The 27988-nt window shown below is 48.1% G+C and overlaps 1 protein-coding gene across 2 annotated transcripts; it reads left to right on the top strand.

The window, feature by feature from the left end:
* Window positions 1-4445: 4445 nt before the first annotated feature.
* Window positions 4446-27449, top strand: PPP1R3F (protein phosphatase 1 regulatory subunit 3F). Of its 2 annotated transcripts, XM_031944300.1 has the most exons (5): window positions 4447-5553; window positions 21458-21513; window positions 22071-22153; window positions 24770-24883; window positions 25179-27449. In XM_031944300.1, exons 1-5 carry the CDS (start codon window positions 4616-4618, stop codon window positions 26262-26264), a joined length of 2277 nt encoding a protein of 758 aa, XP_031800160.1. In that variant the 5' UTR covers window positions 4447-4615; the 3' UTR covers window positions 26265-27449. The 2 variants fall into 2 exon arrangements, with proteins under 2 accessions (XP_031800161.1, XP_031800160.1); XM_031944301.1 differs by lacking the exon at window positions 24770-24883 and having other exon boundaries at window positions 4446-5553.
* Window positions 27450-27988: the final 539 nt, after the last annotated feature.

Raw genomic sequence — 27988 nt, forward strand, 5'->3', positions numbered from 1 at the left:
TGGAGATTTTTCGGAGTGAGCTGATATATCAACGCTTTACGTTTGCCATATTAATAATTTTTGATTGCTCTTATAGAATACCGATTTAATTGCTAAATCTGAAATATTTTTTCTCTCAGTTGTTATTCTCCTTGAGTCCTCTGCAGCCTTGGACACTGTCTATCGTCCTTTGCTCCTGGATACTCTCTTCTCTCTAGGGCCTCTCTCTCACTTCTCCTTCTATGACCACTTCTTAGTCTTCTTTGCTGACTCTTCACCCAGATCCATGCCTGTTAGTGGTGAGTGCCCCTCAGGGCTCTGTCCCAGTCCTTTTCTTCCTTCTACTTCACCGAGTGAACTTAATAACTCCTGTGGATTTCCCCACCATCTATACGCTAATGATTCTCAAATTTCCCTTTCCCTGCCCCTGATTCTCTGCTGACCTCTAATTTCTTATCTCCAGCTGCCTTTATAGATCTTGAAATGGAAATCCCTTAAACAGCTTAAACTCAACCTGCCTGAGACTGACCTCTTTATCTCTTCCTCTAAACCCTTCCTCCCTTCAAAACTTCCCAATTACAGTCCAAGACACCCCCTAGCCTCCTAATCCCCTAGGCTTACAATCCTTCTCACTACTTATCTCCTCTGTATCTAATTGGTTGCGGAGGACTGTCAATGACACCTTTCCTTTCTCTACTCTAACCTCCTGGGGCTGACTGTCATCCCCTCACGCCTGCTGCTGGTTGATTTTCCTGGCCCAAATCTCCCTCCACTCCCTTAAAGTCAACTATTTTCAAACCGTGTCATCTGACTCAATAAGGTCTAGTGGCTCCCTGTCCCTTCCAGGAACGCAAAACTGGGCGAGACATTCAGAACCCTGGAGGACCTCCCCTCCACCTTTTCCATTTTCTTACATCTTATAATCCACCCCGTACAAAACACACATCCTATCTAATAATAGCTTTTGGGAGGTTGTTCCAAATTCCTTTCCAGAATGGCCAGGCAAGTTCATGGTGCCACCGATAGTGAATAATAGTCCCTGATGTATCTGTGGGCAAACCAAAGCCCATTCAATATCAGTACCCTGTGTTCAAGCTTCTGGCATGGGAAAAGGAACGCTGGATTTGGAACTCTGGACCTAAGGCTGAGGACTCTGGCTGAAGGACAGAGTAGAAAAAGGCAGACCTTGAATATCTCCTGGCAGGTTTCCTAGCAATGGGCCAACTCTGAATCCTGTGACCTTTATGGCTTTCAGTTCCTTCATCAGAAAATGAATGAACGAAGCACCTACTGTGTGGGAAGCCCTGGGGATGCGAACAGAAGAGTCAGATGGTTCCTGTGCTGAGAAGCCCCACATCTAACTAATGTGAACAATAAAGACCTCCTGCACAGCAGGTGTTCCGGCCTCTCCTCTCGCATCCCCGCTAGGGTGGAGTCGGTGTCTGCTGGGGAGCCATTGGACTTCGGTGGGCAGGAGTTTTCTTTTTGTGGTCCGGGGTGTTGTGGCTGTAGCTCCTGTGGGAGCATATGGCTTACAGGCTGCCTCTCCCTGGGAGAGGCTATCTGCCTTTTGGGCTCGGGGTCCTAGGCTGTCTCCAGCAAGGTCGGGGTGGGGGTGGGGGTCAATGGGCAATGGGGATGGTTTGCCTGGTCTCCTGTGTCTTCCTCAGGGGGTGTGGCCGCAGCAGCCAGATCAGTTCGCCTGCTCTGTGAGGGGCTGGTGGTGGGGATGGCTGGCCCCTTCTTTGCAGGATGATGGCCCTGAGGTGACTGTGGTAAAAACATGGCTCATCCCAAGGCTCTCCCCATCAGGATATGACAGGAGGTGGTGATTTGAGTGGTGGTGATGGTGTAACTTCCCTGGAGCATACCCCTTCCTACGCTTACCTAGCAAGATTATACAAAGATCAGTTTTCACGGATGTGGCTCTCTTCGACAATGAGATGATTCGGGCCGGTTTCGATGATCTTGTGATGGAGAGAGCCATCTACATCCAGAGAGAGAACTGTGGAAACAGAGGGGATCTCAGCATAGTGTTTTAACTTTTTTTGGTTGTTGTTTGCTGCCTTTCTTTTTCTTGCTCATTCTTTTTCCTTTTTGACCTGACTTTTCTTGTGCATCATCAAAATTGGGGGAATATATAAAGAAGAATCACATGTGTTTAACATATAGTGGATTACTTGCACTCTAGGGGAAGGGGGTGGGAGAAGGGAAGGAGAAAAAAATTTGGAACGCAAGATTTGGCAAGGGTGAATGTTAAAAACTGCATGTTTTGAAAATAAAAAGCTTTATATATTTAAAAAAAAAAAAAAAAGAACTGACTATCGCATAATCTTGTTGCTGTGAACAATGTTCTCCTGGTTCTGTTCAGTTCAGTCAGCATTAGTTTGTGTAAGTCTTTCCAGGCTTTTCTGAAATGAGCCCGCTCATCATTTCTTATTGAGCACTAATATTCCATAACATTCACATACCATAACTTACTCAGCATCTACTCAGTTTTCAGTTCCTCACCCCTATGAAAAGGGCCACCACAAACATTTTTGCACCTGGGGGGTCCTTTTTACCTTTTTTGTGGTATCTTTAGGATACAGACTTGGGTCCTCATTTGAAGACAGGTATGTGACTTCCTCCCATGCCCCAGGAAATTCTTTATTGGGAAAGCCCTTTGTTGTCATCTAGTTGTTCAGTTGTGTTTTATTCTCTGTCACCCCATTTGGGTCTTTGTCCCAAAGATACTGGAGTATGGGGCAGTTGGGTGGTGCGGTGGATAGAGCATCAGTCCTGAAGTCAGGAGAATCTGAGTTCAAATCTTCCCTGACACTTAACATTTCCTAGCTGTGTGACCCTGGGCAAATCACTCAACCCTAACTGCCTCAGGAAAAATAAACAGTCAAAACAACAAAAAATCGTATTGGAGTGGTTGCCTAATTCCTTTTCCAGCTCGAATGACAGGTGAGGAAACTGAGGCAGAATGAAGTGACTTTCCCAGGGGTCACCCAGCTAGGCTGTATATGAAGTCACAATTGAGCTCAGGCTCTCTCAAGTTCAGGCCTGGCAGTCTGTTCACTGAAAGGCTCCCTAGCTGCCCCCCCCCCCCAAATGATGAATGTTAAGGAAAAGCGTTCTCATCCCATTTAAAAACAGAGCTCAGTGGGCACATGTCTTTTCCCTCCAGGCTCCTGCCAGACCGTGAGTTCCTTGAGGAAAGGCTGAGGTTCTGTTCCTATTTGTAGTGCCAATATTCAGCACGGAGACTGGCACATAAACTACACTTAAGCCCTGCTTTTTAGCTACAATCCCTTATTATTGTCAGTGTTGTGCTCCGGGTGGGTTGTGAAGACCCCCCCCCAAAAAAAAGTGGGATCCTCCCCATTGGGGAGAACTCTGAGCCACTTCTCAGAGTCACGGTGAGGAGAGTGTTGGGTGAACTTTCAAGCACTGTATTAAAGTGAACTGTGGTTCTCATTTATTTCACGGGTGTCTTTGGCCAAGTCACGGAAATTCCCGTCACGGGGTTGCCCTGACCCAACCCCTCATGTCACAGAAAAGAGCGGTCTGAAAGATGCCGGCGAGGAGAAGGGAATGGGGAAAGGGGAGACGCCATCAGCTTTCTCGGCCGGAAGGGCCGCTTGGTCGAGGCCAGCAGGGGCGGGAAGTGGCGGCTCCCGTGGGCGAGCCACCGCCTCCCTGCCCGGGCTGCGTTTGCTTCATCCATTCAACGCCCCTGATTATGACTCACAATCTGAAGGCACGGTCAGACCTCATTTAAGGCGGCCCGCCTCGGGGCCCGCCGTCTGTTGCCCCCTGACCACCGTCCCTGTCTCCTCGAGAGCCGAGAGCTCCTTACAACTTGCCCGGTCTCAGCCCCCCTGGAACCAACCCCATCAATGGCCCAAGTCCCTTTCACAGACGCCTCCCTGGGCGACCTTCCACCATCACCGGTGCCCACAGAGGATGAGCGCGAAGACCAGAGCTCCGAGAGTTTGTCCTGGGGGAGGTAGGGAGCGACTGCCGACCTCCTTGGGGACAGGAGAAGGGTGCGGAGAGAGGGAGGGGAAGAGCAAAGAGCGGGAGGGAAGGGGAAACCGCGGGAGGGGGAGTGAAGCGGCACCGAGGGGAGGCGGCCGGCCGGACGCTGGGCTTCGGCTTCCTTCCCCACGTGCCTGTTCTCTCGGTCTGCGCAGATGTCTGAGGTGGGGGGCGGGGAGGGCCGCCGACTCCTCCCTCTTTCCGTCCGTCTCCTTTCCCTGCCCCTCCCCGTCCCACTCCCCTTCTCTCTCCTCCTCCCCCTCCCTTCTCTCGAGCCGCAGCCCCCTAGTTCCGACTCCTCGCGCTACTTTCTCCCATTGGCCCCACACCCCATTCCGTCAGCCCCCGCGCACCCCGCACCAGCCTCCCCTTCGCATCTGGCGCCTTCCATTGGTCCGCCGCGCTCAGTCGCCCGCCCTCCGTTACCTGCCATTGGCCGCGTCTTCCTCTCTTCTGCGCTTCCCCAGCAGCCTCGGGCTCCGGCTCCGGCTCCCGCACGGGCTCGAGCCTCGGGTTCTGACTGGGCGAAGGTCCGGGTGGGCTCCGGACGCGGCCGCGGGCCCCGCTTTGGCTCCCTGGCTTCGGGCCGTCCGGCCCCGCCGACGCCATGGCCCGAGCGGCCCCGCGGGGAGAGCCCCCGAGCGGGACAGGGTTGGCCCGGGAGCCCGGGCCGCCGGCTCCCGCGGCCGCCGCCGCCGCCGGTCGAGCCCCAGGGCCCGGCGCTGAGGAGCTGGGCGAACGGGAGGAGGGGCCGGGCCGAGCTCAGGCCCCGCCGCCGCTGCGGCCCTCGGGGGGACCCCGGCGCGTGCTCTTTGCGGACGAGGCCCTGGGACTACCCCTGGCCCAGCTGAGGCGCTACCAGCCCTGGGGCTGTGCGGGGCTCGGGGCAGGGCCGGACGAGGACGACGAAGACGAGTCTCCTCCCGAGCTGGGCCTGAGCGGGAGCCCCCCCGGAGCGGGACCCGGGCCTCCCTTCTATCTGCTGCCCGGCTTCGTGCTGCCCCCGGCCCCGGGCAGGCTGGAGCGCCTTCGGGGCTCCATGGTGGAGCTGGAGGACCTGCTGCCTCCAGAGGATCCCGGGATGCCGGGCCGGGCGCCGGTTCTGCGAGGCCTGATCCGAGTCCTCAACCTCTCTTACCACAAGGCCGTGCACGTGCGGGCCACCCACGATGGCTGGCTGACCTTCCAAGACCACCCTGCCCACTATGTCCCGGGGGGGAGCAGCTCCCCCGAGGATGGGGGGCAGACTGACCGCTTCGCCTTCCAGCTGCCCTTCGAACCCCCTAGCGTGGGTGCCCAGGTGCGGGATGGGGCCCGTATTGACTTCGTGGTAAGGTACCAGACACCCGAGGCCACCTATTGGGCCAACAATCAGGGCAAGAACTATACGGTGGTGCTGAAGGAGACGGCTGGCCGGGCCAAGGGGCCGGGCCTCCCCGGACCTCCCGGGCCCCTGTTGCACCCCCCTCCGCCCCCAACGAAGCACCTTTTTTGGGAGGTTGAGACGAAACAGCTGAAGAGCTGTATGAAACCTGTCAGACACAGGTAACTTCCGCTCCAGTGTCCACCCCCTGCTTCTAATCCTCCTCTTCCATCAGGGTGGTGAGCCTTCCATCCTCAGGGCCCCGGGCGGGGGGGGGAGGTGAGCTCTGGGGAAACCGTTGAGAATTCTGAGGCAGCTGTGGCCCTATTGTCCACCCCCACCCCCGGTAAAAGGGAGGAAGTTTGAGTAAGTGGATGGAACACTGGCCTTCAGGCACTTACCAGTTCTTAACAAGTCTCTTAGTCTTTCAGTTGCCTCTGTTTCCTCCTCTGTGACATGGGGACTGATAAAAACATTTGCCTCCAAGGGTGGCAAGGATCTAATGAGGTGATATCTGCCAAGCGTTAGCAAGCTTCAGAACGCTGTTTATAAGTGCTGGTGATGATTGTCAGTTACTGTGATAGCTTGAGTTGCTACCTCCAGCTGCCTGTTTGAGCTGGGCTGAATGGTCCCAAGACCTGAGCAGAACTTTTTGGGAGGGACAGTGATAGGATGTTTGACTGATCACTGTTGGTCTGGTAGGGTTTAGAATGCTTGGGTACTTACTGTTAGACCCCCTGTCCCACCAGAAAGAATCCCAGCTGGAGAGTTCCAGGAGCTGTTACAGGCTGTGGTGGGGCTTTGGGCAGCCCCTCACCTCCTGGGGGGCCCCCTCCTCTTCCGAGGTTCTTTCTAGACTCCTTTTAGGAGTCCTAATGCTGATACTATGTCTAGCCTCTTGCCAGGAATTAGGAAGGCCCCAGACTGAGGCAGAACTCAAGAGAAGCAGGCCCTGTGCCAGTTTTCTCTTGGATTACATGTAGCGATAGTGGCCAGTGGTAAAGTGTTGTGCCTGCTAACGGCTGAGAAAACCAGCCTTAATGAACATACAGCCACACATTTGATGTTTTTGAGCTTTCTCAGTCATCATGGCTAATCCCAACACCAAGTGCTGCTTTTTGGTGGAGTGCTACAGAGGATTGTCTTGTACTGACCAACTCTGGGATTTAGGCCTGCTCATGGATAAGCCCGTGCCCAGTCCTGTACTCAAAGTCTTTCCTTCTCAGTATGAATGGGCAGCACCACGGTCAGTGTGTGCCAAGCTGACACGTTTGAGAACTAACCCACGCAGATCACTGGCTTCCATTTGGCCGCTCGTTCTTTTGTAATGTTTCAGGCAGAGTGGTATAGTGCATAGAGTCCTGGCCTTAAAGTCCCAGGTTCTGCTGGTTCTGTGACTAGGGAGGTTACTTAGCCTCTTAATGGTCTTGGCAGGCAGTATCAAACTTGAATACAAAGGGATCACTATTGGCTGCATGCTGACTTAGGCTGACAAAACAAAAATTCACATTGTCTATGTTGTTTTAATATATTTTTATTGATTTTGTTCAACATTTCCCATGGATATTAAGCCCAGGTTCCCTGTTGCTTGAACTCTCCCTCCCCCCCCCCCAAAAAAAAAGTGCTTTGTACTGGGGTAGAAACCAGTTCTGGCTCTCTCACAAATACACCCTCCCCCCCATACTCTGAATATGTCATATATGCAGAGATAACTAGTCAAACCAACATTTAGACCTTAGGGAGCAGAGTGAAGATGGGGCCCTGTGATCACCAAAGTGTCACCAGAATGCTGCATATTCTGAGGGGCCTCAGGCAAGCTGAGGGTAGGGTGGCCTTTAAGGGGCTGACCAGGAGGAAGATGTCGAGACCAGAAAATGCACGATGGGTGGCTTATGTCATATTCGGCCCAGTAGCTCTGAGTACACAGCTGGAGAGAGCAATGGGAAATGACCTAGTCCTGAGAAGGAAGGGAGAGCTTGGCCTGTGTGGGATCAGCCTGCCTGTCTAGTGTGGTTACCGTGTCCTGGGCCCTTGCCAGAATGGTTTTCAATAACTTGAGTTCTTATCTACCAGGGAAACTTTAGGCAGATTCCTTCTTTCTGTCTCATTTTTCCTATCCTTAAAATGGGGGTGTATTGTCAGTCTTTTAGGGCCACCTACATGAGCTATCTCCATTCCTCAGCCCTAACATAATGAGAGGTACTGAAAGATGGGAGCCTTTGGGGGCAGGGGTGAGCTCAGACTAGGTACTTATGACACAGCAGAGTTGGATTTGGCATCAGAAACTCCTGGGTTCCAGCCTGAGGAGCTAGAGCGAATCTTCCCCGGCCTGTAGATCCTCCTCTCCTCCTTCTCACGTGAAGGAATTGTCTGAGATGACCTTGACAAGCCCTTTCAGTTCCCAGTTGTTTTCTTAAGGGACAGGAGTGGGAAGAAAAGGGAGGATAGCCAGCTTAGACTAGTGCAGTCCAGCGCTTGAGCACCCCTAGAGCCTGTTGTGGTCCTCTCGGCTCAGGCCAGTGCTCAGTTGGGTCAACTCTTGTAGCCGGATGGCAGTTTTCGGGAATATTAGAAAGCCAGCGTGGTATAGCCCCATTTGTTTGACCAAGTCAGTGTGTACTTTGGAGCCCGTTTGACACTGGATCTGGGAGACAGATCTGGGTCGGAGTTGGAGTTTGGACCCAAGCTGTACAAGACTTTTGAAGGCTTCTTCCAGCTCTCACATGCTGTGAGCCACATCTGCTTCTGTGCTAGGCCCTAACCTCCCTTTTTAAAAACTGTGCAGGGACTCATTTTGCTTCCCGGGTCCAGAGACATTCTGGTGCCATCTTGTTAGCCCCAGGTCATGCCCACAAGGGAGCTGAGAGAATGCTCACAGACTGCCCTTTGACTAGGAGGATGGGATGCAAGTTGTTCGGCCCAGTTAATTAATGACCACTCAGGAAGAGTGAGGAGACTCAGTTTGACAGTGTCCAATAAAAATCAGCGCTGGTACTTGTCCCGTACTTGATCCTGACCCTTGGAGGTAGGTGTGATTTTACAAATGAGGAGACTGAGGCACACGATGGCACAGCTAGGAAGTGTCTGAGGCAGCATTGGTGCTCAGGCTCAGTGGCTATCTATTGGCTCACCTAGCCAAACATCCCCAGTGAAGGTGCCACCTTCTCCCTGATGCCCCGTGTCCCCCGTCCCCCCCCCACACTAGGAGTTTGTTGAAGTGGGATGGGGGGCTTAATCTTATCTCAACTCTGTACTTGGTATTTATTCACTGTTAACTGAATCTTTGTTATATACTTGACCCCCTGAATACTTTAAGATGCCAAACGGCCCGGCCCAAACTCCACCTAAATCTTGGATGTGAGGAATGAGCTGTGGATGTTGGGGGAAAACAGGGAAGGCTTCCTAGGGGGCCCCAGCTCTGAGCCATATCCCGGAGCAGGAAGATTTCAGTTGGGAAAGGAAAGGGCTTCCATTGTGGCTGGGGAAGGATCACGCTCATTTCTCTTGACCCCAGAAGTCAGACAGGAATAACAAAGATTGCTGAGTTCTCTCCCTGTGAAATGGGCCACTTTGGGAGGACTTGGGGCCTCCAAGCTTCTCCAGTAGATGCTCAGTCACCATGTGCTGGGGGTGCCTATTGAGGTGCAGGTCAGGGGGGCTTAGTTTCTTGTGATGGAAATGTGAAGGGGGGGGGGTATTCAAAAGCTTTTCAGAGACCACTTCAGGTTGGGAGTACTTGAGCTGCCACTAAACTGGGGGCCATAAAAGTGTTAGAAACAGATTGTCCTGAGGCAGCTAAACATGAGAGTCAGCAAAAAGAGCTTCATTTTAGCATGGGATTTCACTAGAAGGAACCCCCATTTCTAGAGCACTTTGGTTGCCCAGGAAGGCCTGCAATTACCTCTCAAATGGAGATAATGGGGAAGAGAAACCCCTGATGACTCCAGAGGAAGTGTCAAAGCTGGAGTCTCTCTCAGCCCAAGTGTGGTGCAGCTTGGATGCTAGGACTTCTAGGAGGTGGTGGCCCCAAAGCTGACCTCACCGGGGTGAGGACACAGAAAGGGCCTCTGTCTCTGCTGTCCTGGGGCTCTACCATTGGAACTCGGGGGGGGGGGGGCGGGGGCTGGCTTTGAGCTTCAAGGCAGGTTATGGAGGGAACTCTAGGACCAAGTGCCCTTCTACCCATGAGTGACCAGTGCACTAGTGACCCACTCATGATCTGGAATTAGAGTGGTTCTGGGATGTTATGGTGTAGGCCCTGATCCAGCTCGTTTGCCACTCACCAGGAGCAGAGGATGGCCTGGCATGGGCAGGCAGGGCCTCCAGCAGCTACCGCAGCTACCTCCCCTTTTGGGGGAGGGCGTTTCAGATGCCTCCTGGCCATCCGGTTCCAGGTGAGCCAGAGGCCACTGCAGGAAAGGGAGATCTGGGATCGGTCCTCAGTGCAGAGCTAGATGGGCGTTCGATCCACGAGAGCTCGGGGTGTTTGGTGTCTAGAGGAGGAAGAGCAAAGGGCCGAAGACAGAGCCCCAGAGACCCCTGGAATAAGGAGGTGTGATCTGGAGGAGGATCCAGAGGAGGAGTGGAAGAGACGGAAGGGGTGGAATCAGGAAAGGGGAAGGTGTCCTGGAAAACTAGACAAGAGAGTATCCAGGAGGGGAGGGGGACCCCTGATTGAGAAGGACAAGGACTGAGAAAAGGCCGTTGGTCTGATAAGTAGCACACTTTGGGTCATTTTGGAGACTGGTCCATCCTGGGCTCTGTTTGCACCCACAGGGTTCCACTTCTTCCCCCTAACTTTGCTGTCACCCCACCCCTAGCGGCACCCACTTCTCCCTTTCTTTTTGACCTTCAGCCAATGGGCAAATTCTTAAGCCTGTGAATTTGAGTTGTCAGTGTGTATATGCAGAGAGAATCCCCCCACGGCACGCATGCGTGTGTGTCTACGTATGTGTGTAGGTCTCTTAAGTGAATGTGTATAGGGAATATACACACTTGCATATATGTATCTATGAGAATGCGTGTTTTTCTGTTTGTTTTGTGTGTGCCTGTGTGTGTGTCTGGTGTGTTTGTGTGACAATGTGTCTAAGTGAATGTGTATACGGAATAAATATACACGTGTGTGTATGTGTCTATGAGAATGTGTTTGTGTCTGGTATATTTGTGTTTGTGTGTATGTTTGTGTCTTAATTGAATGTATAAGAGGAATGGGTATAGGGAATAAACATACACATTTGTGTATATGTATCTATGAGAGTGTGTGAGTGTGTTTGTGAGTTTTTGTATGTTTGTGTCTTAAGTGAATGTGTATAAGGAGTAAATATACACACTTATATGTATCTTTGAGAATGTCTGTGTGTATTTGTGTATGAGTTTTTGTGTGTTTTTCAGAGGGAATGTGTATAGGGAATAAATATACGCACTTGTGTGCATGTATCTATGACAATATATGTGTTTGTGAGTTTTTGTGTGTTTGTGCCTTAAGCGAATGTGTATAAAGAGTGAATATACACACTTGTGTGTATCTTTGAGAATGTGTATGAGTGTGTATTTGTGTATGAGTTTTTGTGTGTTTTTCTGAGGGAATGTGTATAGGGAATAAATATACACACTTGTGTGCATGTATCTATGACAGTGTATGTGTGTGTGTGGTGTGTTTATATTTGTGAGTTTTTGTGTGTTTGTATCTTAAGCAAATGTGTATAAGGAGTAAATATACACACTTTTGTGTATCTATGAGAATGTATAAGTGTGTGTTTGTGTGTCTGTATCTTTATGTTTGTGAGTTTTTGTGTTTGTGTCTTAAGTGAAAGTGTATAAAGAGTAAATACAAACACTTGTGTGTATATATGAGAATGTATGCGAGTGTGTTTGTGTATGAGTTTTTGTGTGTTTTTCTGAGTGAATGTAAAGGGAATGTGTATAGAGAATAAATATACATACTTGTGTCTATGTATCTATGACAATGTATAAGTGTGTGTGTTTGTGTGTCTGGTGTGATTGTGTTTGTGAGTTTTTGTGTGTTTATGTCTTAAGCGAATGTGTATAAGGAGTAAATATACACACTTGTGTGTATATATGAGAATGTATGTGAGTGTGTTTGTGTATGAATTTTTGCGTGTTTTTCTGAGTGAATGTGTAAAGGGAATGTGTATAGAGAATAAATATACACACTTTTGTGTATCTATGAGAATGTATAAGTGTGTGTGTGTGTTTGTGTGTCTGGTGTGTTTGTGAGTTTTTGTGTGTGTTTTAAATGAATGTGTATAAGGAGTAAATATACACACTTGTGTATATCTTTGAGAATGTGTGTGTGTATTTGTGTATGAGGTTTTTGTGTGTTGTTCTGAGGGAATGTGTATAGGGAATAAATATACACACTTGTGTGCATGTATCTATGACAATGTATGTGTGTGTGTCTGGTGTGTTTGTGTTTGTGTCTTAAGTGAAATTGTATAAGGAGTAAACATACACACTTGTGGGTATATATGAGAATGCATGTAAGTGTGTTTGTGTATGAGTTTTTGCGTGTTTTTCTGAATGTGTAAAGGGAATGTGTATAGAGAATAAATATACACACTTGTATGTATATATCTATGACAATGTATAAGTGTGTGTGTTTGTGAGTTTTTGTGTGTTTGTGTGTTTTTGTGTGTTTGTGTCTTAAGCGAATGGGTATAAAGAGTAAATATACACACTTATGTGTATATATGAGAATGTATGCGAGTGTGTTTGTGTATGAGTTTTTGTGTGTTTTTCTGAGTGAATGTGTAAAGGGAATGTGTATACAGAATAAATATACACTTGTGTGTATGTATCTATGACTGTATAAGTGTGTGTGTTTGTGTGTCTGGTGTGTTTGTGAGTTTTTGTGTGTTTGTGTCTTAAGTGAATGTGTATAAAGAGTAAATATACCCACTTGTGTGTATCTATGAGAATGTGTAAGTGTGTGTGTTTTTGTGTTTGTGTCTTAAGCGAATGTGTATAAACAGTAAATATACACACTTGTGTGTATATATGAGAATGTATGCAAGTGTGTTTGTGTATGAATTTTTGTGTGTTTTTCTGAGTGAATGTAAAGGGAATGTGTATAGAGAATAAATATACATACTTGTGTCTATGTATCTATGACAATGTATAAGTGTGTGTGTTTGTGTGTCTGGTGTGATTGTGTTTGTGAGTTTTTGTGTGTTTATGTCTTAAGCGAATGTGTATAAGGAGTAAATATACACACTTGTGTGTATATATGAGAATGTATGCGAGTGTGTTTGTGTATGAATTTTTGCGTGTTTTTCTGAGTGAATGTGTAAAGGGAATGTGTATAGAGAATAAATATACACACTTGTATGTATATATCTATGACAATGTATAAGTGTGTGTGTGTTTGTGAGTTTTTGTGTGTTTGTGTGTTTTTGTGTGTTTGTGTCTTAAGCGAATGGGTATAAAGAGTAAATATACACACTTATGTATATATGAGAATGTATGCGAGTGTGTTTGTGTATGAGTTTTGTGTGTTTTTCTGAGTGAATGTGTAAAGGGAATGTGTATACAGAATAAATATACACTTGTGTGTATGTATCTATGACTGTATAAGTGTGTGTGTTTGTGTGTCTGGTGTGTTTGTGAGTTTTTGTGTGTTTGTGTCTTAAGTGAATGTGTATAAAGAGTAAATATACCCACTTGTGTGTATCTATGAGAATGTGTGTGTGTGTGTTTGTGTGTTTGTGTCTTAAGCGAATGGGTATAAAGAGTAAATATACACACTTATGTGTATATATGAGAATGTATGCGAGTGTGTTTGTGTATGAGTTTTTGTGTGTTTTTCTGAGTGAATGTGTAAAGGGAATGTGTATACAGAATAAATATACACTTGTGTGTATGTATCTATGACAATGTATAAGTGTGTGTGTTTGTGTGTCTGGTGTGATTGTGTTTGTGAGTTTTTGTGTGTTTATGTCTTAAGCGAATGTGTATAAGGAGTAAATATACACACTTGTGTGTATATATGAGAATGTATGCGAGTGTGTTTGTGTATGAATTTTTGCGTGTTTTTCTGAGTGAATGTGTAAAGGGAATGTGTATAGAGAATAAATATACACACTTTTATGTATCTATGAGAATGTATAAGTGTGTGTGTGTGTGTTTGTGTGTCTGGTGTGTTTGTGAGTTTTTGTGTGTGTTTTAAGTGAATGTGTATAAGGAGTAAATATACACACTTGTGTGTATATATGAGTATATATGTGAGTGTGTTTGTGTAGGAGTTTTTGTGTGTTTTTCTGAGTGAATGTATAAAGGGAATGTGTATAGAGAATAAATATACACACTTGTGTGTATGTATCTATGAGAGTGTATAAGTTTGTGTGTCTGTATGTGTTTGTGTTTGTGAGTTTTTGTGTGTTTGTGTCTTAAACGAAAGTGTATAAAGAGTAAATATACACACTTGTGTGTGTATATATGAGAATGTATGTTAATGTGTGTGTGAGTTTTTGCGTGTTTTTCTGAGTGAATGTGTAAAGGGAATGTGTATAGAGAATGAATATACACATTTGTTTGTATGTATCTATGGCAATGTATAAGTGTGTGTGTTTGTGTGTCTGGTGTGTTTGTGAGTTTTTGTGTGTTTGTGTCTTAAGTGAATGTGTATAAAGAGTAAATATACACACTGATGTGTATCTATGAGAATGTGTGTGTGTATTTGTGTATGAGTTTTTGTGTGTTTTTCTGAGGGAATGTGTATAGGGAATAAATATACACACTTGTGTGCGTGTATCTATGACAATGTATGTCTTTGCGTGTGTTTGGTGTGTTTGTGTTTGTGAGTTTTTGTGTGTTTGTGTCTTAAGCTAATTTGTATAAGGCGTAAATATACACACTTGTGTGTATATATGAGAATGTACACGAGTGTGCTTGTGTATGAGTTTTTGCGTGTTTTTCTGAGTGAATGTGTAAAGGGAATGTGTATAGAGAATAAATATACACACTTGTGTGTATGTGTCTATGAGAATGTATAAGTGTGTGTGTGTTTGTGTGTCTGGTGTGTTTGTGTTTGTGAGTTTTTGTGTGTTAAATGAATGTGTATAAAGAGTAAATATACACACTTGTATGTATATATGAGAATGTATGCCAGTGTGTATGAGTGAATGTGTAAAGGGAATGTGTATAGAAAATAAATATACACACCTGTGTATATTTGTGAGTTTTTGTGTATGTGTCTTAAATGAATGTGCATACAGAGTAAATGTACACACTTGTGTGTATATATGAGAATGTATGCGAGTATGTTTGTATGAGTTTTTGTGTTTTTCTGAGTGAATGTGTAAAGGGAATGTGTATAGAGAATAAATACACACACTTGTATGTATGTATCTATGAGAATGTATTTGTGTGTTTGGTGTGTTTGTGAGTTTTTGTGTGTTTGTGTCTTAAGTGAATGTGTATAACAAGTAAATACACATACTTGTTTGTATCTTTGAGAATGTGTGTGTGTTTGTGTATAAGGTTTTGTGTGTTTTTCTGAGTGAATGTGTAACGGGATTGTGTGTACAGAATATGTATCTATGAGAATGTATACGTGTGTGTCTGGTGTGTTTGTGTTATGAGTTTTTGTGTTTATGTGTCTTAAGTGAGAGTGTAAAGAATGTGTATAGAGAATAAATATACAAGTGTGTGTGTCTGTGAGAATGCGTGTTTTGCATGGGGGGATGTCTGATGTATTTGTGTGGGTGTAAGTTTGTGTGTGTTTTGTGTGTTTTTGTATATGTCTGGTCTTTGTGTATGTGAGTTTGTGTAATGTTTCTGTATGTGTTTATGTCGTTTTGTGTGATGTTTGGATGTGTTTTTGTTTGGTGTGTTTGTGTGTCATTTGTGTAATTTGTGTGTGTGGTATGTTTGGGTGAATTTGTGTTTTTGTGTTTCTGATGTATTTGTATATGTGAGTTTGTGTAGTGTGTTTCTGTGTGTTTATGTAATTTGCGTGTGTCTGGTGTGTTTGTGTTTTTTGGTATGATGTTTGTGTAGTGTTTCTGTGTATAATATGTTTGTGTAGTATTTGTGTAATTTGTGTGTGGGGGTGAATTTGTGTTTTTGTGTGTCTGTGTTTGTGTATAATTTCCATCAATTTGTGTTTGTGTGTATTTTGTGTGTTGTTTGTATGTATTTTGTGTGTCTGGTGTGTTTGTGTAAATTGTATGTGTGGTGTGTTTGTGGGTGGTGTATGTGTTTTGTGTGTGGTAAGTGTGGTGTTTGTAGGTGGTGAGTTTATGTAGTGTTTTTGTGTATAGAATTTGTGGGCTTTTGTATATGTAATTTTTGTGTGGTGTTTGTTTTTTGTGTGTGTGTGAGAGTTTGTGAGTGTATGTGTGTGTGTGTGTGTTTTTCCTTATTCTTTATTAGGGGAAACAAAGGAAACATTTGATTTTGACAACACAAACTTCCTAAAAAGTGTAAAGTCTAGAAAGGAAGCTTGGGGGTAGCCAGATGCTCTGGAGGCAGCAGGGCCTGAGTTCAAATCCAGTCTCACTCTTCACACTTCGCAGTTGTGTGACCCTGGGCAAGGCACTTAATCCCAATTGCCCCTCAAGAGGGAAAAAAAAATTTAAAAGGAGGGGCTGGTTGGTGTTGGGTTTGGGCTCAGGAAGACCTGAGGTTTCCTGGATAAGTCACTAAAGTCTCCACCTGTTTCCTCAACTATAAAATGAGGATATTAAAAACTCCCAATGTCCCAGGGTTGCAGTGAGGGCTGACCAAGCTAACAGCTGTGAAGGGCTATACCTCCGCACACACGTTCCCCTCTTGCTTTACGGGCCTCCCCAAAGCCTCCCATTTGTTACCAGAACTTGGAAGCTTGGGCTGTTGGACGGGCCCTGGTCTGATGTGCTTTCTCCGTCAGTGTGTGTTGTCCTCTGTGTCTCCCAGCTCTTGGGCCCTCTTCCTTCCTTCCTTCCTTCTCGCAATTTTATTTTTCCATGCAAAGAGAGTTTTCAACATTAACCCGTGCAAAATCTTGTGTTCCAGATTTGCATTCTCCCCCCCCCCCCCATGATAGCGGTGATCCCATACAGGTCAACACGACTTGTAGCAGCAAACGCCACCAAAATTGGTTGTTTGGAGTCCGTCGTACTCCTGCTAAGCTTCTAGAGGCCTAAAATCCCATACCAAAAAGCCACAGATTGTCACCATAATTCTGAGCTTTACTAATAATACCCGTGGTTGTTAACTTGACCACAGAGGGGGAAAAAAGGAACACGAAAAGCACCGGATGCTCCAGGATGGCAGAGGCAGAAAAATGGTGACCCCTCCTTTGAAGGGTAGATTCAGATTTTCCCAAGTTGCCTGCAGGGTTGTCCAGTATTCAATCACCAGCTTAGCTCTTTCACAGCCCATAGGCCCACAAATTGGCAGCAGAAACACCTGGTGGGTCATGGGCTATGCTCCTCAGGAGATGTCCCCTCAGGGACTTTGCGTAATCATTCACAGAAGCAGACAAGAGAGGGTCTGGTCTGCCTGTTCTCCATCCTTCCCCATCCACTCATGAAATATCATCTTACAGAATGTTTCCAAATATAAGAGACCACTTCTCAAAACCATTTAGGACAGGATCTGATACCCGGTCGGTCCTGTAGAGGTGCTTTATTCCCTCCCCCCATCCCCCATCCCCCATCCTCAGAGGATGGCTTGCTGACAGACCTGGTTGTCCAGGGCCCTCAGCCACCTCTCCATTTCCTGTCTAACCCACCAGCCTCCAGTGCTTAGCACAGTGCCTGGCACACAGTAGGGGGTTAGGCAGTGTTTCTTGCCTTCTCTTGAGCTGCCCCCCACAGTGGGGAAGTGGGGTTCCCCCCCCAGGCCCTTTAACGTAACTGAATTTTCTCTTCTCTTCTTCTGTGAGCTGCTTTGCTTGCCTTGCCCGGGCATCTCAAAAGCAATGTGACCTGCCGGCACCCAGAAGACTCTTGGAGGAAACAGCGGAGACCGGATTCTTCGGTGTGGCTGTGTGCTTCTGTTTTCATTGTTTTTTCCATGGCCTTTTAGAAGCTGTCACATCTGGCTCTTTTCCCTTTCAAGTGAAAGCTCTGTGGTTGCCTCTTTCTTGTCTGTTCCCACTGTCTAGGAGCTGGGTCAAACCATCTCCTAAGTCACCACAGTTTACTTTTGGTTCACCTTTTCCCCTTCTACCCCCTCATCTCTGGACCGCCAGGTTTTCCCCTCTTGACTGCTAGAAATGATCTTCAGATGGCTGTTACAGCTGTTTGATTTCCATAATTAAGGGACTAGGTTGCAGGGGGAAAGCTGATGTGACCGTTTAATCGGTCAGCGGACAAGCATTTCGGCAACCTTTCCCATGGGCCACGCTCTAGTTGTCATCAAAGAAACAGACTGAGCCAGAGCAGTCTGGGGCAGAGTTGGTGAGAACCTGGGAAGCCTTCGTGTTGACGGAAGCCTTTAACCTGAGCTTGGAAGGAAGCTAAGGCTTCGAAGAGGCTGTGAGGGGCAGCGGGTACTTTGCAAAGAAAAGGAAGCTGAAGGCAGGCTGGAAAGAGAGGAGGAGGGAGCCAGACTCAGGGGTCAGAATTGTTAGGCCAGGGAGTTTGGATTTGATTCTCAAACCCAGTAGACTTTATCGAATAGGAGCATGTGACGTGGGTTGTTATGGCTTTCAAAATGCTCCGACCAAAGCCGTCATCCTATTAGTATTTGTTAAGCACTTAATTTCATAGCAGGCCCTGTGTTAAATGCTGGGAGTGTGAGAAACCACAGCTAGTCCCCCTCGAAGGAGCTCACAGTAAGGTCGGGGAGCCGACAAGCAGACAGCTAGGTACAAACAAACAGGAAAAATTGGAGAGAATCAGCAGAGGAAGACATTGATATTAAGAGTGAGTGGGAAGGATTCCCTCTAGAAGATGGGATTTTGAGTTGGAACTTGAAGGAAGCCGGGGAGGGCCCGTGGAGGAGATGAGGGAGACCATTCCAGCCAGTGAAGATGCTGATGGATGTGTTTAAGGAACAGCCAGAGACCCGCATCATTAGATTGAAGAGTACCTGTTTATGGGAAACAGTAGGAAGGGGCCATGTGGGAAGAAAGCCTGAGAATTTTATATTTGGCTCCACAGGCAAGAGATAGCACACACAGAAGGCTCATTCACCCTGACCTTTTGAACTCGGGACTTGAGAAAATGAAAGACATTTTCTAGACATGAGACTGAAACTACCAGTCCAGTGGCTTTGTGCCAAGTATGACGGCCTTCTCTTATTCATCTACAATCCAGCCTTGTATAACTATTGCCATCTTTCTTTTTTCTCTCCTCAGTTCAGCCACATGACGTTGGCCTAGTGGCTTCAGTAGTCACCTGTGAGATGGGGACTAGAAATCGGGTCATCCTGGGGTCCTGGAGCTCCTTTCACTGCCTCAGTTTCATCACTTCAAACAGGAACTTGCCGTATGCTTGGATGTGTTTCTCATTCCATGATTCTTCTTCCAGGGTGTTGACTTTCACCCAAAATCTCTAGGTGAAAGATGGTGGAGGGTGAGGGAGTCCTTCATACACAATCTTTTAGGCAGGGCTCTGGTCCTCACAGGACTTAAATTTGTCCCCATTTCTGAGTATGCAGAACTGATTTTAGTTGTTCCTTCCTTCTTGGAACCATCTGAGAGGACATTTTGCTGGACGCTTCACATGGAATATGATCAAGTCCCTCTGCTTGTCCCTATAGTGGAGAGGATCGAGGGCTCAGATGACCAGCCTCAGTAGAGTTGCTTGGTAGCAGCCCCATGTCAACATGATGAGAGGAGGTGTCCCCAGTGAAGTCGGACCCCAGGTATCCACACCGGGGGCCAGGCTGCTGTTTCACATTCACATCCCTAACTCGGATACAGGTATAAGCAGTCTGTTCGTCAGATGTGCAGAGGATACCCAGCTAGAATGGTGGAGGGTGGCGTCAGCACAGGGAAAGACCTTGGTAGTGCGGTACAGCAGTGTTAGACTCATAAAGGAAGAGGGGGTCACTACTTCATCTCTACTGAAGGAGCCCTGCCACCCAGAGATGATTGACTTCATTTTTAAATGTAATGTCTGTGTTTTATCGGTTTATTTATTTTGTTAAAATCTTTCCACGTCTCGCTTTGGAGTGTTGTGGGCCTGTGTGCCGCCTGTGTTTGACACCTTTGGGCTAGAGAATTGAGCTGAATCTAATAAAAAGATCTGAGCGTTTGAGTAGAAATGCCCAAACAAGGTCACATGACCTTGGCTTGCATCCTGCCATGCTCTGCCCTCATCCCAGCCGGGCTTGAATGTTGGATTCGGCTGGAGGTGCCATAGATGGAAGCCAGCATAACCAGGGGAGGGCAGCCAACCCCGAGTCATCTGGGGCCACATTGAGGGAAGTGGGATTATCTAGTCTGGAGAAGAAAAAAGACTCAGGAGTGTCATGGGGACTGAACTGAGGTGTCTAGAAGAGGAGCTGGGCAGGAACTAGGGGGTGGGTGCAAGGGGCTGCTCCGAGGCACTTGACCTGGTTGTCGTAAAGATTTCCTTTGGTGGATGTGGCCTACATGGCCACACAGACCCCTTCCAACTTTCAAATCCTGGGATTTTTGTGATGTTTACCCGGGCATGAGGTTCGAGAAATCAAGAGACGAGTCCACAGCTTAACCCTTCCCCTTGATTGTTATCGGGGGCTTCGGCCTGGAAAGAGTCTTTGGGGCCACTGTTTCAGACTCTTATTTCCCTGCTGCTTGGATTGGAAAAGCTTTTGAGACTGGAAGTGCCCCGAGGGGTTTAAAGCCTTCACATTCAAGTTGGGGCCCTGACGAAGAGCCCTGCAGTGATCCCTGAAGAGGGACCCAACGATGGCAGGTGAAACAGGGAGCCCCAAACCTGAGCACTTTATCCCCGTTTCTCCAATCACCCGAGCCCTGATTTTAACCATTTGCCAATATGCAATCCCTTCCCTGAGGAGAGGTGTGGGACAAGGATGATGATTAGGTCAAAGAGTCTCTTTAGGGTTCTGCTCTGTGGCAGTTTGCCCCAGCTACATCTTTACAGTTCTGTTCTGCAGCAGTTTGCTCCAGCCACGTCTTAATAAATCATGATAAACGAAAACAGTCAATTATGAGTCTCTGAATAAAGTTCAATCAAGAGCCTCAAGGGTGTCAGATTTGGTGGTGATGGGAAACCAGCTAAAACCTTCCCTTTCATATTTGAGTGTGTTTTTAAATTGTTTTTGTTGTTGTTTTGGGGGGAGCAACTGGGGTTAAGTGACTTGGCCTGAGTCCCATGACTAGTGAAAGTATCTGAGGTTACATTTGAACTTGGGTCCTCCTGAGTGTAGGGCCAGTGCTCTAGCTCCTGTGCCACCCAACTGTTCCCCTCCAGCATGCTTCTGGCTTTGGGGGTTTTGGCTTGTGTTTTGTCCTCCCTCTGCTCCTAAGGAAGAATTGGCTTGAGGCCTGTAGCTAGGGAAGCCCCCGCTCCTGGCAGAGTGACAGGGAGGAGTCCTCTGAGGATATATGGTGCCCTCTTAGAGTGGGGTTGCCCTGGGGATGAAATCAGTTGGCTGGTGACCTTGAAATGGCCACCATCTACACCCGCTTGTTGGTCAATGACTTCATTTAATCAGTGCCAGCCTGCTTTTTTCAGTCAGCCAGGTGTTATCAGCACGGCCTGTCATGCAAATGATCTAATTATACACACAAGCGCCTAAGAGAGGAATGAAACGGTGCCAGGTGACAGAAGCATGGTAAATAAGCAATGTCAGGAAGGCTTCCCAAAGAAGATGGCATCTGACTTGTCTCTCAGAAGATGGGGAGGAATCCAGTGGACAGAGGGAGGTTGGCTGAGGCAACGGAGTAAGAGAGAAGAAGCCAGGTTTGAGGGGCAGAGCACAGAGCGGTGAGAGAGGAGACTCTAAATGTAAAGGCAGCAGATTTCTGAGGGCCTCGAGCCTGGCAGTGCCAGTGAGGGGTGTGGGTGGCCAGGTGTCTGCCTAAGAAACATCCCTGGGGTGACAATGTGGAGCGGGGAGAGCGTAGAGGAAGAGAGGTCTATAAGGTGGAGAGTGTGTCCACTTCCCTCTCTCTACCTCCCACAGGCAGGCTGAGGAGGAACCCAGAAGAGAGACCGTACATGACTCTGTCTCTTCAGTGGGTAAGTGATGGGAAAGTCTGATGGTGACACTTTCCTGTTTTGGGGTACCCCTCATCTCCCCCTTTCGAGTTGTACACATTCACCTGGAGTCTGCCAATGGGCTGTTGGCTGCAAAAAAGATCGACTGTTAACCAAGCACTCTAGTGGGGCACACGCCCACCAGCATCTCCAAGGAAGCCGTTTGGGGGAGGAGGGGAGAGGCGGTCAACTCTGGTGGCCTGTGCCAGGAGGTTTTCCACTCGAGCCTCCCGATTGGAAGCTGACTACAGGCAGTAAATGGTGGCCTCTGATGCCAAGGCAAGAACGGGTTGTTTGAGTGACACCCTGCGTGTCGGGGATGGATTTGAAAAGAGGGAGGGGAAAGGTATTTGAAACCCAGTTGGTGGGATGGGGAGAGGGCGGTTGGTTCTCCACATGGAGCCGGCAGTGGAAGGCTGCGTCCTCTCCATCCCCCGTGGGTTTCTCACGCAGTGACCAGTTGTGACAAGAATCTGTTGACCTGAAGTCACAGAAATGCAGCATGACCTCTCCTCCCTACCTTTTTCTCACTCTTGCAGAATGTTCTGATGACGGGGACAGGGGGTCAGAGAGCATATTAGTAACATCTTTACCACTCCAGCCAGGGCCACAAATAATACAGGTAAGAGACTCAGTGGCATCCTATCTCGTTAGCTACATACACCCCACAGATCCCTGGTAGATATTGGCCTGACCTTCCAGGATGCCCAGGGCTAAAAGGGCACCCAGGGGAGCTGGTCCCCATCCACATGGAGAAACAATTCCCAGATTGCTGTGTTCTCAGCTCTTCCAGCAGGCCAGACCACAGGTTTAAAGAACAACTGGCACAGTGTGAGGAAGAGCTGAGCAAGGACGGAATGAGCCTTCCTTGAAAGTAGGGGCTTCCTCCTTCCAAGAGATTTCCAAACAGTGGTTGTCAACAGGCCGCCCCACCCCCACCCCCCAGCATATTCCTGCTCCTGAGGATGAGTCTTTCTGGTTCAGAGAGCTGAGGAGTCTTTGAATTCTAGAATAGAGCCACACACAGAAGTCCGAGTTCTATGACCAACAGACTTTCCCTCAGTTGCAGCTTCTTCCCTTCCCGCTCCATCTGTCTCTCACTGAGACCTAGCTCCTCTTGGTGGATGCCTAATAGTTATCCTACTACTACTAATAGCGTGCATTGATAGTCTACTATGTGCCAAACATTGTGCCATGGACTTTACATATTTGAGACTCACAACTTTGGGAGGTGGGAGCAATTGTCATCTCCATTTGACAGTTGGGAAGCCTGAAACAGAAGTGAAGTGACTTACCTAAGGTCTCAGGGGGCCCCGACCTCGGGCTCAGTGGCACCCCCTTACTGTGCCCCACCATGTCACACATCCCCAACCACACTGCAGGCAGACTGGCACAGAAGGGACACTTGGAATCCTTTTATCTCCATCGCTGCTTCCAGAGCTCTCCCTTCACTACCATCGCTCAGCAGCTTCTCCTCCTTTGAGTCCAAATTTATTACCCACTCCTGATGACTCGGTCTTCTCCAACTCAATTCTTACCCTTTCACCATACATAAGGACAGTCCCTCAAATACTCCCGTGACCTTCTCTATCTTAGCTATCTGATGATAGCCATAGATGTTCCACTTCCATGTTCATAAACTCTGAAGTCCCCTTCTCTGATCATTATCTTCTCTCATTCTGTCTCTTCCTAACCTGTTCTTGGTCCTCACTGTGACCTCTAGTCCCTCCAAACCTCGGTTTATCACCCAATCCGTGCCGTATGGTGAACCATCAACCAATTCCACACTAGTCTCCACTCTTGACCTCTTAGCATGCTAGAGAAAAAAAACAAATCCCAAAGACTTGGAGACATGGAGCCCTACAAATAGAGACCTGAAGCCACACTGACAGTGTCTCCATGTCTTTGGGATGTCTTATCTCCAACCGTAAACCAAGAGTTCAAGACCTGGCAGATGAGAGCATGACCCAAGAGACCCATAGGAAGAGAGGCCTCTAGAGCTAGAGAGTTCCAGAGAGGTAGAGACCTAGAAAGAGACACCAAAGAACCTGAGATCTCAAGCCTTTGAGCCAGAGGGTCACATTTCAATCCCAATTTATCACTCACTTAAGATTCTGCTATCCCCCACTTCCTATGACTTGTTCTTTCACACATTCCCCTTCCCCGTCATCTACACTCTTAAGATGGTCATGACCTTGATCCTTCCATCACTTCCACGATCAAGAATTCTGACATCAGTTTATCTGCTCAAAAGCTTTTATCATTCCATCTTCCCCTCTTCCTTGCAACCCATCTTCTGTTCTTTTCCATCACTTTGATCACTGGTTCCCCCACACCTTGGTTCCATCCCAGGCCAACACTTTCTTCCTTTTTTTCCCTATCCCGAGCCTTTGATGAAGGAGCCCAACCCCACGCTGCCATCTTCTCAAGTCCCATGCCCCCCTTATTGGGTCACAGATCTTGTCCCAGCAGATCTTAGTCTTGAGTCATTAGCTCCTACTCACACGCTGTGTAAAGGAAGCTAGAGAAATTCTCAAAACTCTGCTGAGTCTGTGACAGATTTCTGTGACATAATCTCAACTAGGCCCTCCCTACAGCAAGGTAATCCTTTCATACCTCCCTTAAGAGCTCCTCCTACTTCACACAGAGGCTCTTCCCAACTTCTAAATTGCTCTTCAGAGCTCCCATGGCTCTTCTGCCCCTGCTCTTGACTCCTTTATTTCACTGGAAAGATTGAGACCATTGTTTTGCCTTGATCTCCCTCTTCCTTCTTCATCTGCCATCACTGAGATGCCTTCCTATATCCCTGTCTCCCATGAAGAGGTGGCCCTTCTTCTTGCCAAGGCGTCCCCCATCCTTGATCTTCGCTTCTCTAGCAGATTGTCCCCTCTGTCATCCCTATTTTCTCACTAACTTCAAACGCTCCCTGTCTTCTGGCTGCTCCCCTGCTGCCTACAAATGTGCCTCGATCTCCTTGATCCTTAAAAACTTAGACTTGAGCCTTCCAGCCGGGAAGGCTCTTGCTCTCTCCTGCTCTCGGCTTCTTGCCTCCTCATCTCCCTGATTCTATCTCTCCATCTCTGCCCCCTCAAATGCCACTTTGTCCCACTGTTACAAGAATCCATACTTTGGTAGCACTTTTGAGACTCATAAAAGCATATAGTGCAGACATGATTTCATTTGATTCTTAGAACAAGTCTCTGAGGTAAGCACTGTTATGATCATCTCTATTCTCTAGAGGAGAAATTGCAGCCTCGAAGGTTGTGGGGACTTGCCCAGCAGCCCAGCAGCCCAGCAGCCCAGCAGCCCAGCATCTGAGGGGCCATTTGAACCTTGCTCTTCAGGACTCCAGGTCTTGCCCATGTCATCTTTGGGCTAGAACTGACTGGCCCCAGTAGCCACTTCCTCTCTTCCTCCATGTTTGCTGAGTGAAATGCATATCCTGGGGCCGTCTTATCAGCTGACGGGTAGAGAAGGCAGACATGTGGGTTGGGGGTGGGGGCCCGGGACCTGGCACTTAGCAGGGAATGGGATATTTTGTGGAGAATTTGTTCCTCTCTTTTCCCCTTTGTTTGTTCTCTCTTATTTCTGTCCCTCTTCTGCTATAACCCCCTTCTCTCTCCCTTCCTCATTTTCTATGACCCCAGGTCTCCGATGTCATGGTGACTAGCTCTTCAGAAAACAACGAATCTCGCCTGTATCTGCCTGAGACCTTCCCTGAGTACCCACAGTCCCCTACCATCGAAATCCACCCTTCTGTGCCGAGTGTGATACCTGAGCAGGGAAGAACCCTGGGAATCCCTCTGTTGGGAGCTCAGGAAGAGGGTCTGTCGGAGTCGGTGAGTCCTCTGGGTGAGCGGGCTTCTGACAACTGCCCTGGAAAGTACGCGGACTTGTTTAGATCAGATGAAGTCCAGACAGAGGACTCTGTGGACTTGGAATTAGAACAACTCTACCTCACGCACCTGAGCCGCTTGAGAGCCGCGGAGGTGGCCGACGGGGATTCCAGGGGGGTGCGTACAACTGACCATGACCAAGACCTCTACCTGAAGTGGATGGGTCCCGAGAGGGCGTTGAACAGCTCGCTGGCCGAGGAGATCACCCTCCACTATGCGATGCAGAACGTGCATGGTGTGATGGAGTTCCTGGAAGATGCCAAAGAAGATGGCAGCAGCAGTGGCTGCGATATTGAAGAGCTGGGGACCTCCTCTGGGGCCGAGGAGGACGATGACGATGATGATGACGACGATGACGATGACTTCGTGGAAGGAGACACACTGAAAGAATCCCCCCCTGGCATTGTCACTGGCATGTGGCTCGCAGGACAACATCCAGGTTTCATCTTGGTCAAGGATGGGCTGAGTCAAGATCTAGAAGAGGAGGAAGCGCAACAGGGGCCTAGTCATTCGTGGTCCCATTCCTGGGAAGCCCCTGAACAGGAACCAGTGGATACAAAGAACGAAGGTGACCAGCTCGATACCATCAAGGCCGATGGGCTATCTTCCCACTTCGAGGAAAGCAACAATCTCCCGCCCGACAACAACCCGGAACAGAAGCCTGCAGGCGCTGCCCAAGAGGGAGGCTCCGGGGAATTCCCAGGCCTGGCATTGCAGACAGCGGTCAGCCAGTCTCTGTGCGTGCTGGGTTTGTTGGTCTTCCTGCCTATTGTGTGGAATGCTTGTATGGCCTTCATGGGTTTGGCCTTTTATCTCTCTCTGACCTGGTTCTCTTAGGCGGCTAATGGTCTAGTAGGGGGAGAAACAATGTGAAGGCCCAGCAATAAGAACCACCGAAACTCCGTGTGGCTCCAGACTTCGGGAACTGTGCACCCTGTGGGAAGGTAGTAGAGGAAATGGGAAAAGGCAGGCAGATTCTCAGAGCTTTTGACCATCCAGGCCCCATTTGGGCCCACATATGCAGATAGACACGGGCCCCTCAAATACACACATTCACATAGATCCAGCTGGATACCCGTACACACGCATGTGCGCACAACACCCCCAGGTATGTGGCTATTGGGGCGAGGGCAGGGAAAAGCGGCTCCCTGCCACGTCGGGAGGCCCCAGTTGGTCTCCTGCAGCCCCCATGTTTCTAACTCGACGACTTCCAAGAACCACCAGGGGCTTTTTGCAGTGACTTGGTGGATTCCTCCCCAGAGTCTCCATCTTCCCATTTCTGTGATGGTTTGGATGGCAGCTGAAAGGGCAAGTTGGACTTGGAAGTTTTTTTCCTTTTTCTTAAGTCTTCCAGGTGCCCAGTTTGCACCCATATTTGGGGCTGGTGGAGAAATCCCACTTACATTAGAGCTCACTCTTCTTGCCTCTGCCCTTTGGCAATGAGCACATGGACCAGGTCCCAGGCTTAAAGACCCTCGTGAGTGGTCACTTGGGACTGGCTCCACCAACTGTTTGCCAAGGTGAGTTAGAGGCTAATTAGAGCCAGTGCTCTGGCACAGCCTGACCTTGACTTGAAGCATTTCCTCTACGATATTCCCAACTAATTGTCATCCATTCAGTGGATCTGGCCCAGTTTGGCCCTCTCCCATATGGATGGCCTCTGGAAAATAGCTATCTGCTCTTCCTTGAGCATCCAAGGGGTCTGTTTCCGCAAGCCTGGGACACCTAGAGGCAAAATCAGAATTTTAACCAAAGGGAAGCAGAGTAAATAGTGCCATGTGAGATAGTGAGGGGAAAGGACCCTGTCCCTAGATTCCTCGATGAGTCTGAGGGCTCCTTCTAAATGGGCCCCGGAAGAGCTGGGCCAACCAGTTGTCCAATGGAAGGACGAGATCCTCTTTTCCTTGTGCTGAAACCTCAACTGTCTCAATTCCATGAAAGCTGGCCAGAGGAACCTCAGCTTGGGATGAGTTCTACATAGTCTTAAGGGATGAATCCTGATTTACTTTCCCCCCCCCCCCCAGAAACAGGATGCTCTTTAGGCTCAGTTTGGGTGGGGGGGAGGTGTCCGGGAAGCTAAGCGACATTGAAAGTGCATTTCCTCTGCGCCTCAGAAGGTCCAGTAACAGAAGTGCCAGGGGGACCCTCAGGCTTCAGGATGAAAGAGCTAAACTGAGTTCAGGGATTTGGGGGTTGAAATGTGACGAGCCACAGCAGACTGACTCCCAACCTTCACCTAGAGTCCCTACATAGTTTGGTTCTTCAAAACTGACAGGAAGTGTTAACTTTCTGCTAGGAGGGAATGAAAAGAAAGATGTAATCTTTTCTCCAAGTCCAGTTCACAGGCCTCCTGAGCAGGCAGCCCTGTCTTAGAGGGAGGGGGCCCCGACTCTTAAGTTCCTCCTATGGGGCAACGGCCTCAGGATCTCCAATCTCTCTCTTGTTTTAATGGGAAGTCTAGGACTTAGTTGTAGGTTTCAGTTTCTTCCTCAGCCTCCCTCCCAGAATTTGCTGTCTTTTTGATGAGTATCCCTCAGTCAAGCCAGTACACACTTACTAAA

The sequence above is a fragment of the Sarcophilus harrisii genome, chromosome X (genome assembly GCF_902635505.1).
Source record: "Sarcophilus harrisii chromosome X, mSarHar1.11, whole genome shotgun sequence".
NCBI classification, from domain to species: Eukaryota; Metazoa; Chordata; class Mammalia; order Dasyuromorphia; family Dasyuridae; genus Sarcophilus; species Sarcophilus harrisii.

Bases quoted from the DNA above. Each gene is read 5' to 3' on its own strand.
- PPP1R3F (XM_031944300.1), top strand. From the start codon at position 4,616: ATGGCCCGAGCGGCCCCGCGGGGAGAGCCCCCGAGCGGGACAGGGTTG. The intron at 5,554-21,457 runs GTAACTTCCGCT...TACCTCCCACAG, and splicing joins ATGAAACCTGTCAGACACAG to GCAGGCTGAGGAGGAACCCA. The intron at 22,154-24,769 runs GTAAGAGACTCA...TCTATTCTCTAG, and splicing joins CAGGGCCACAAATAATACAG to AGGAGAAATTGCAGCCTCGA.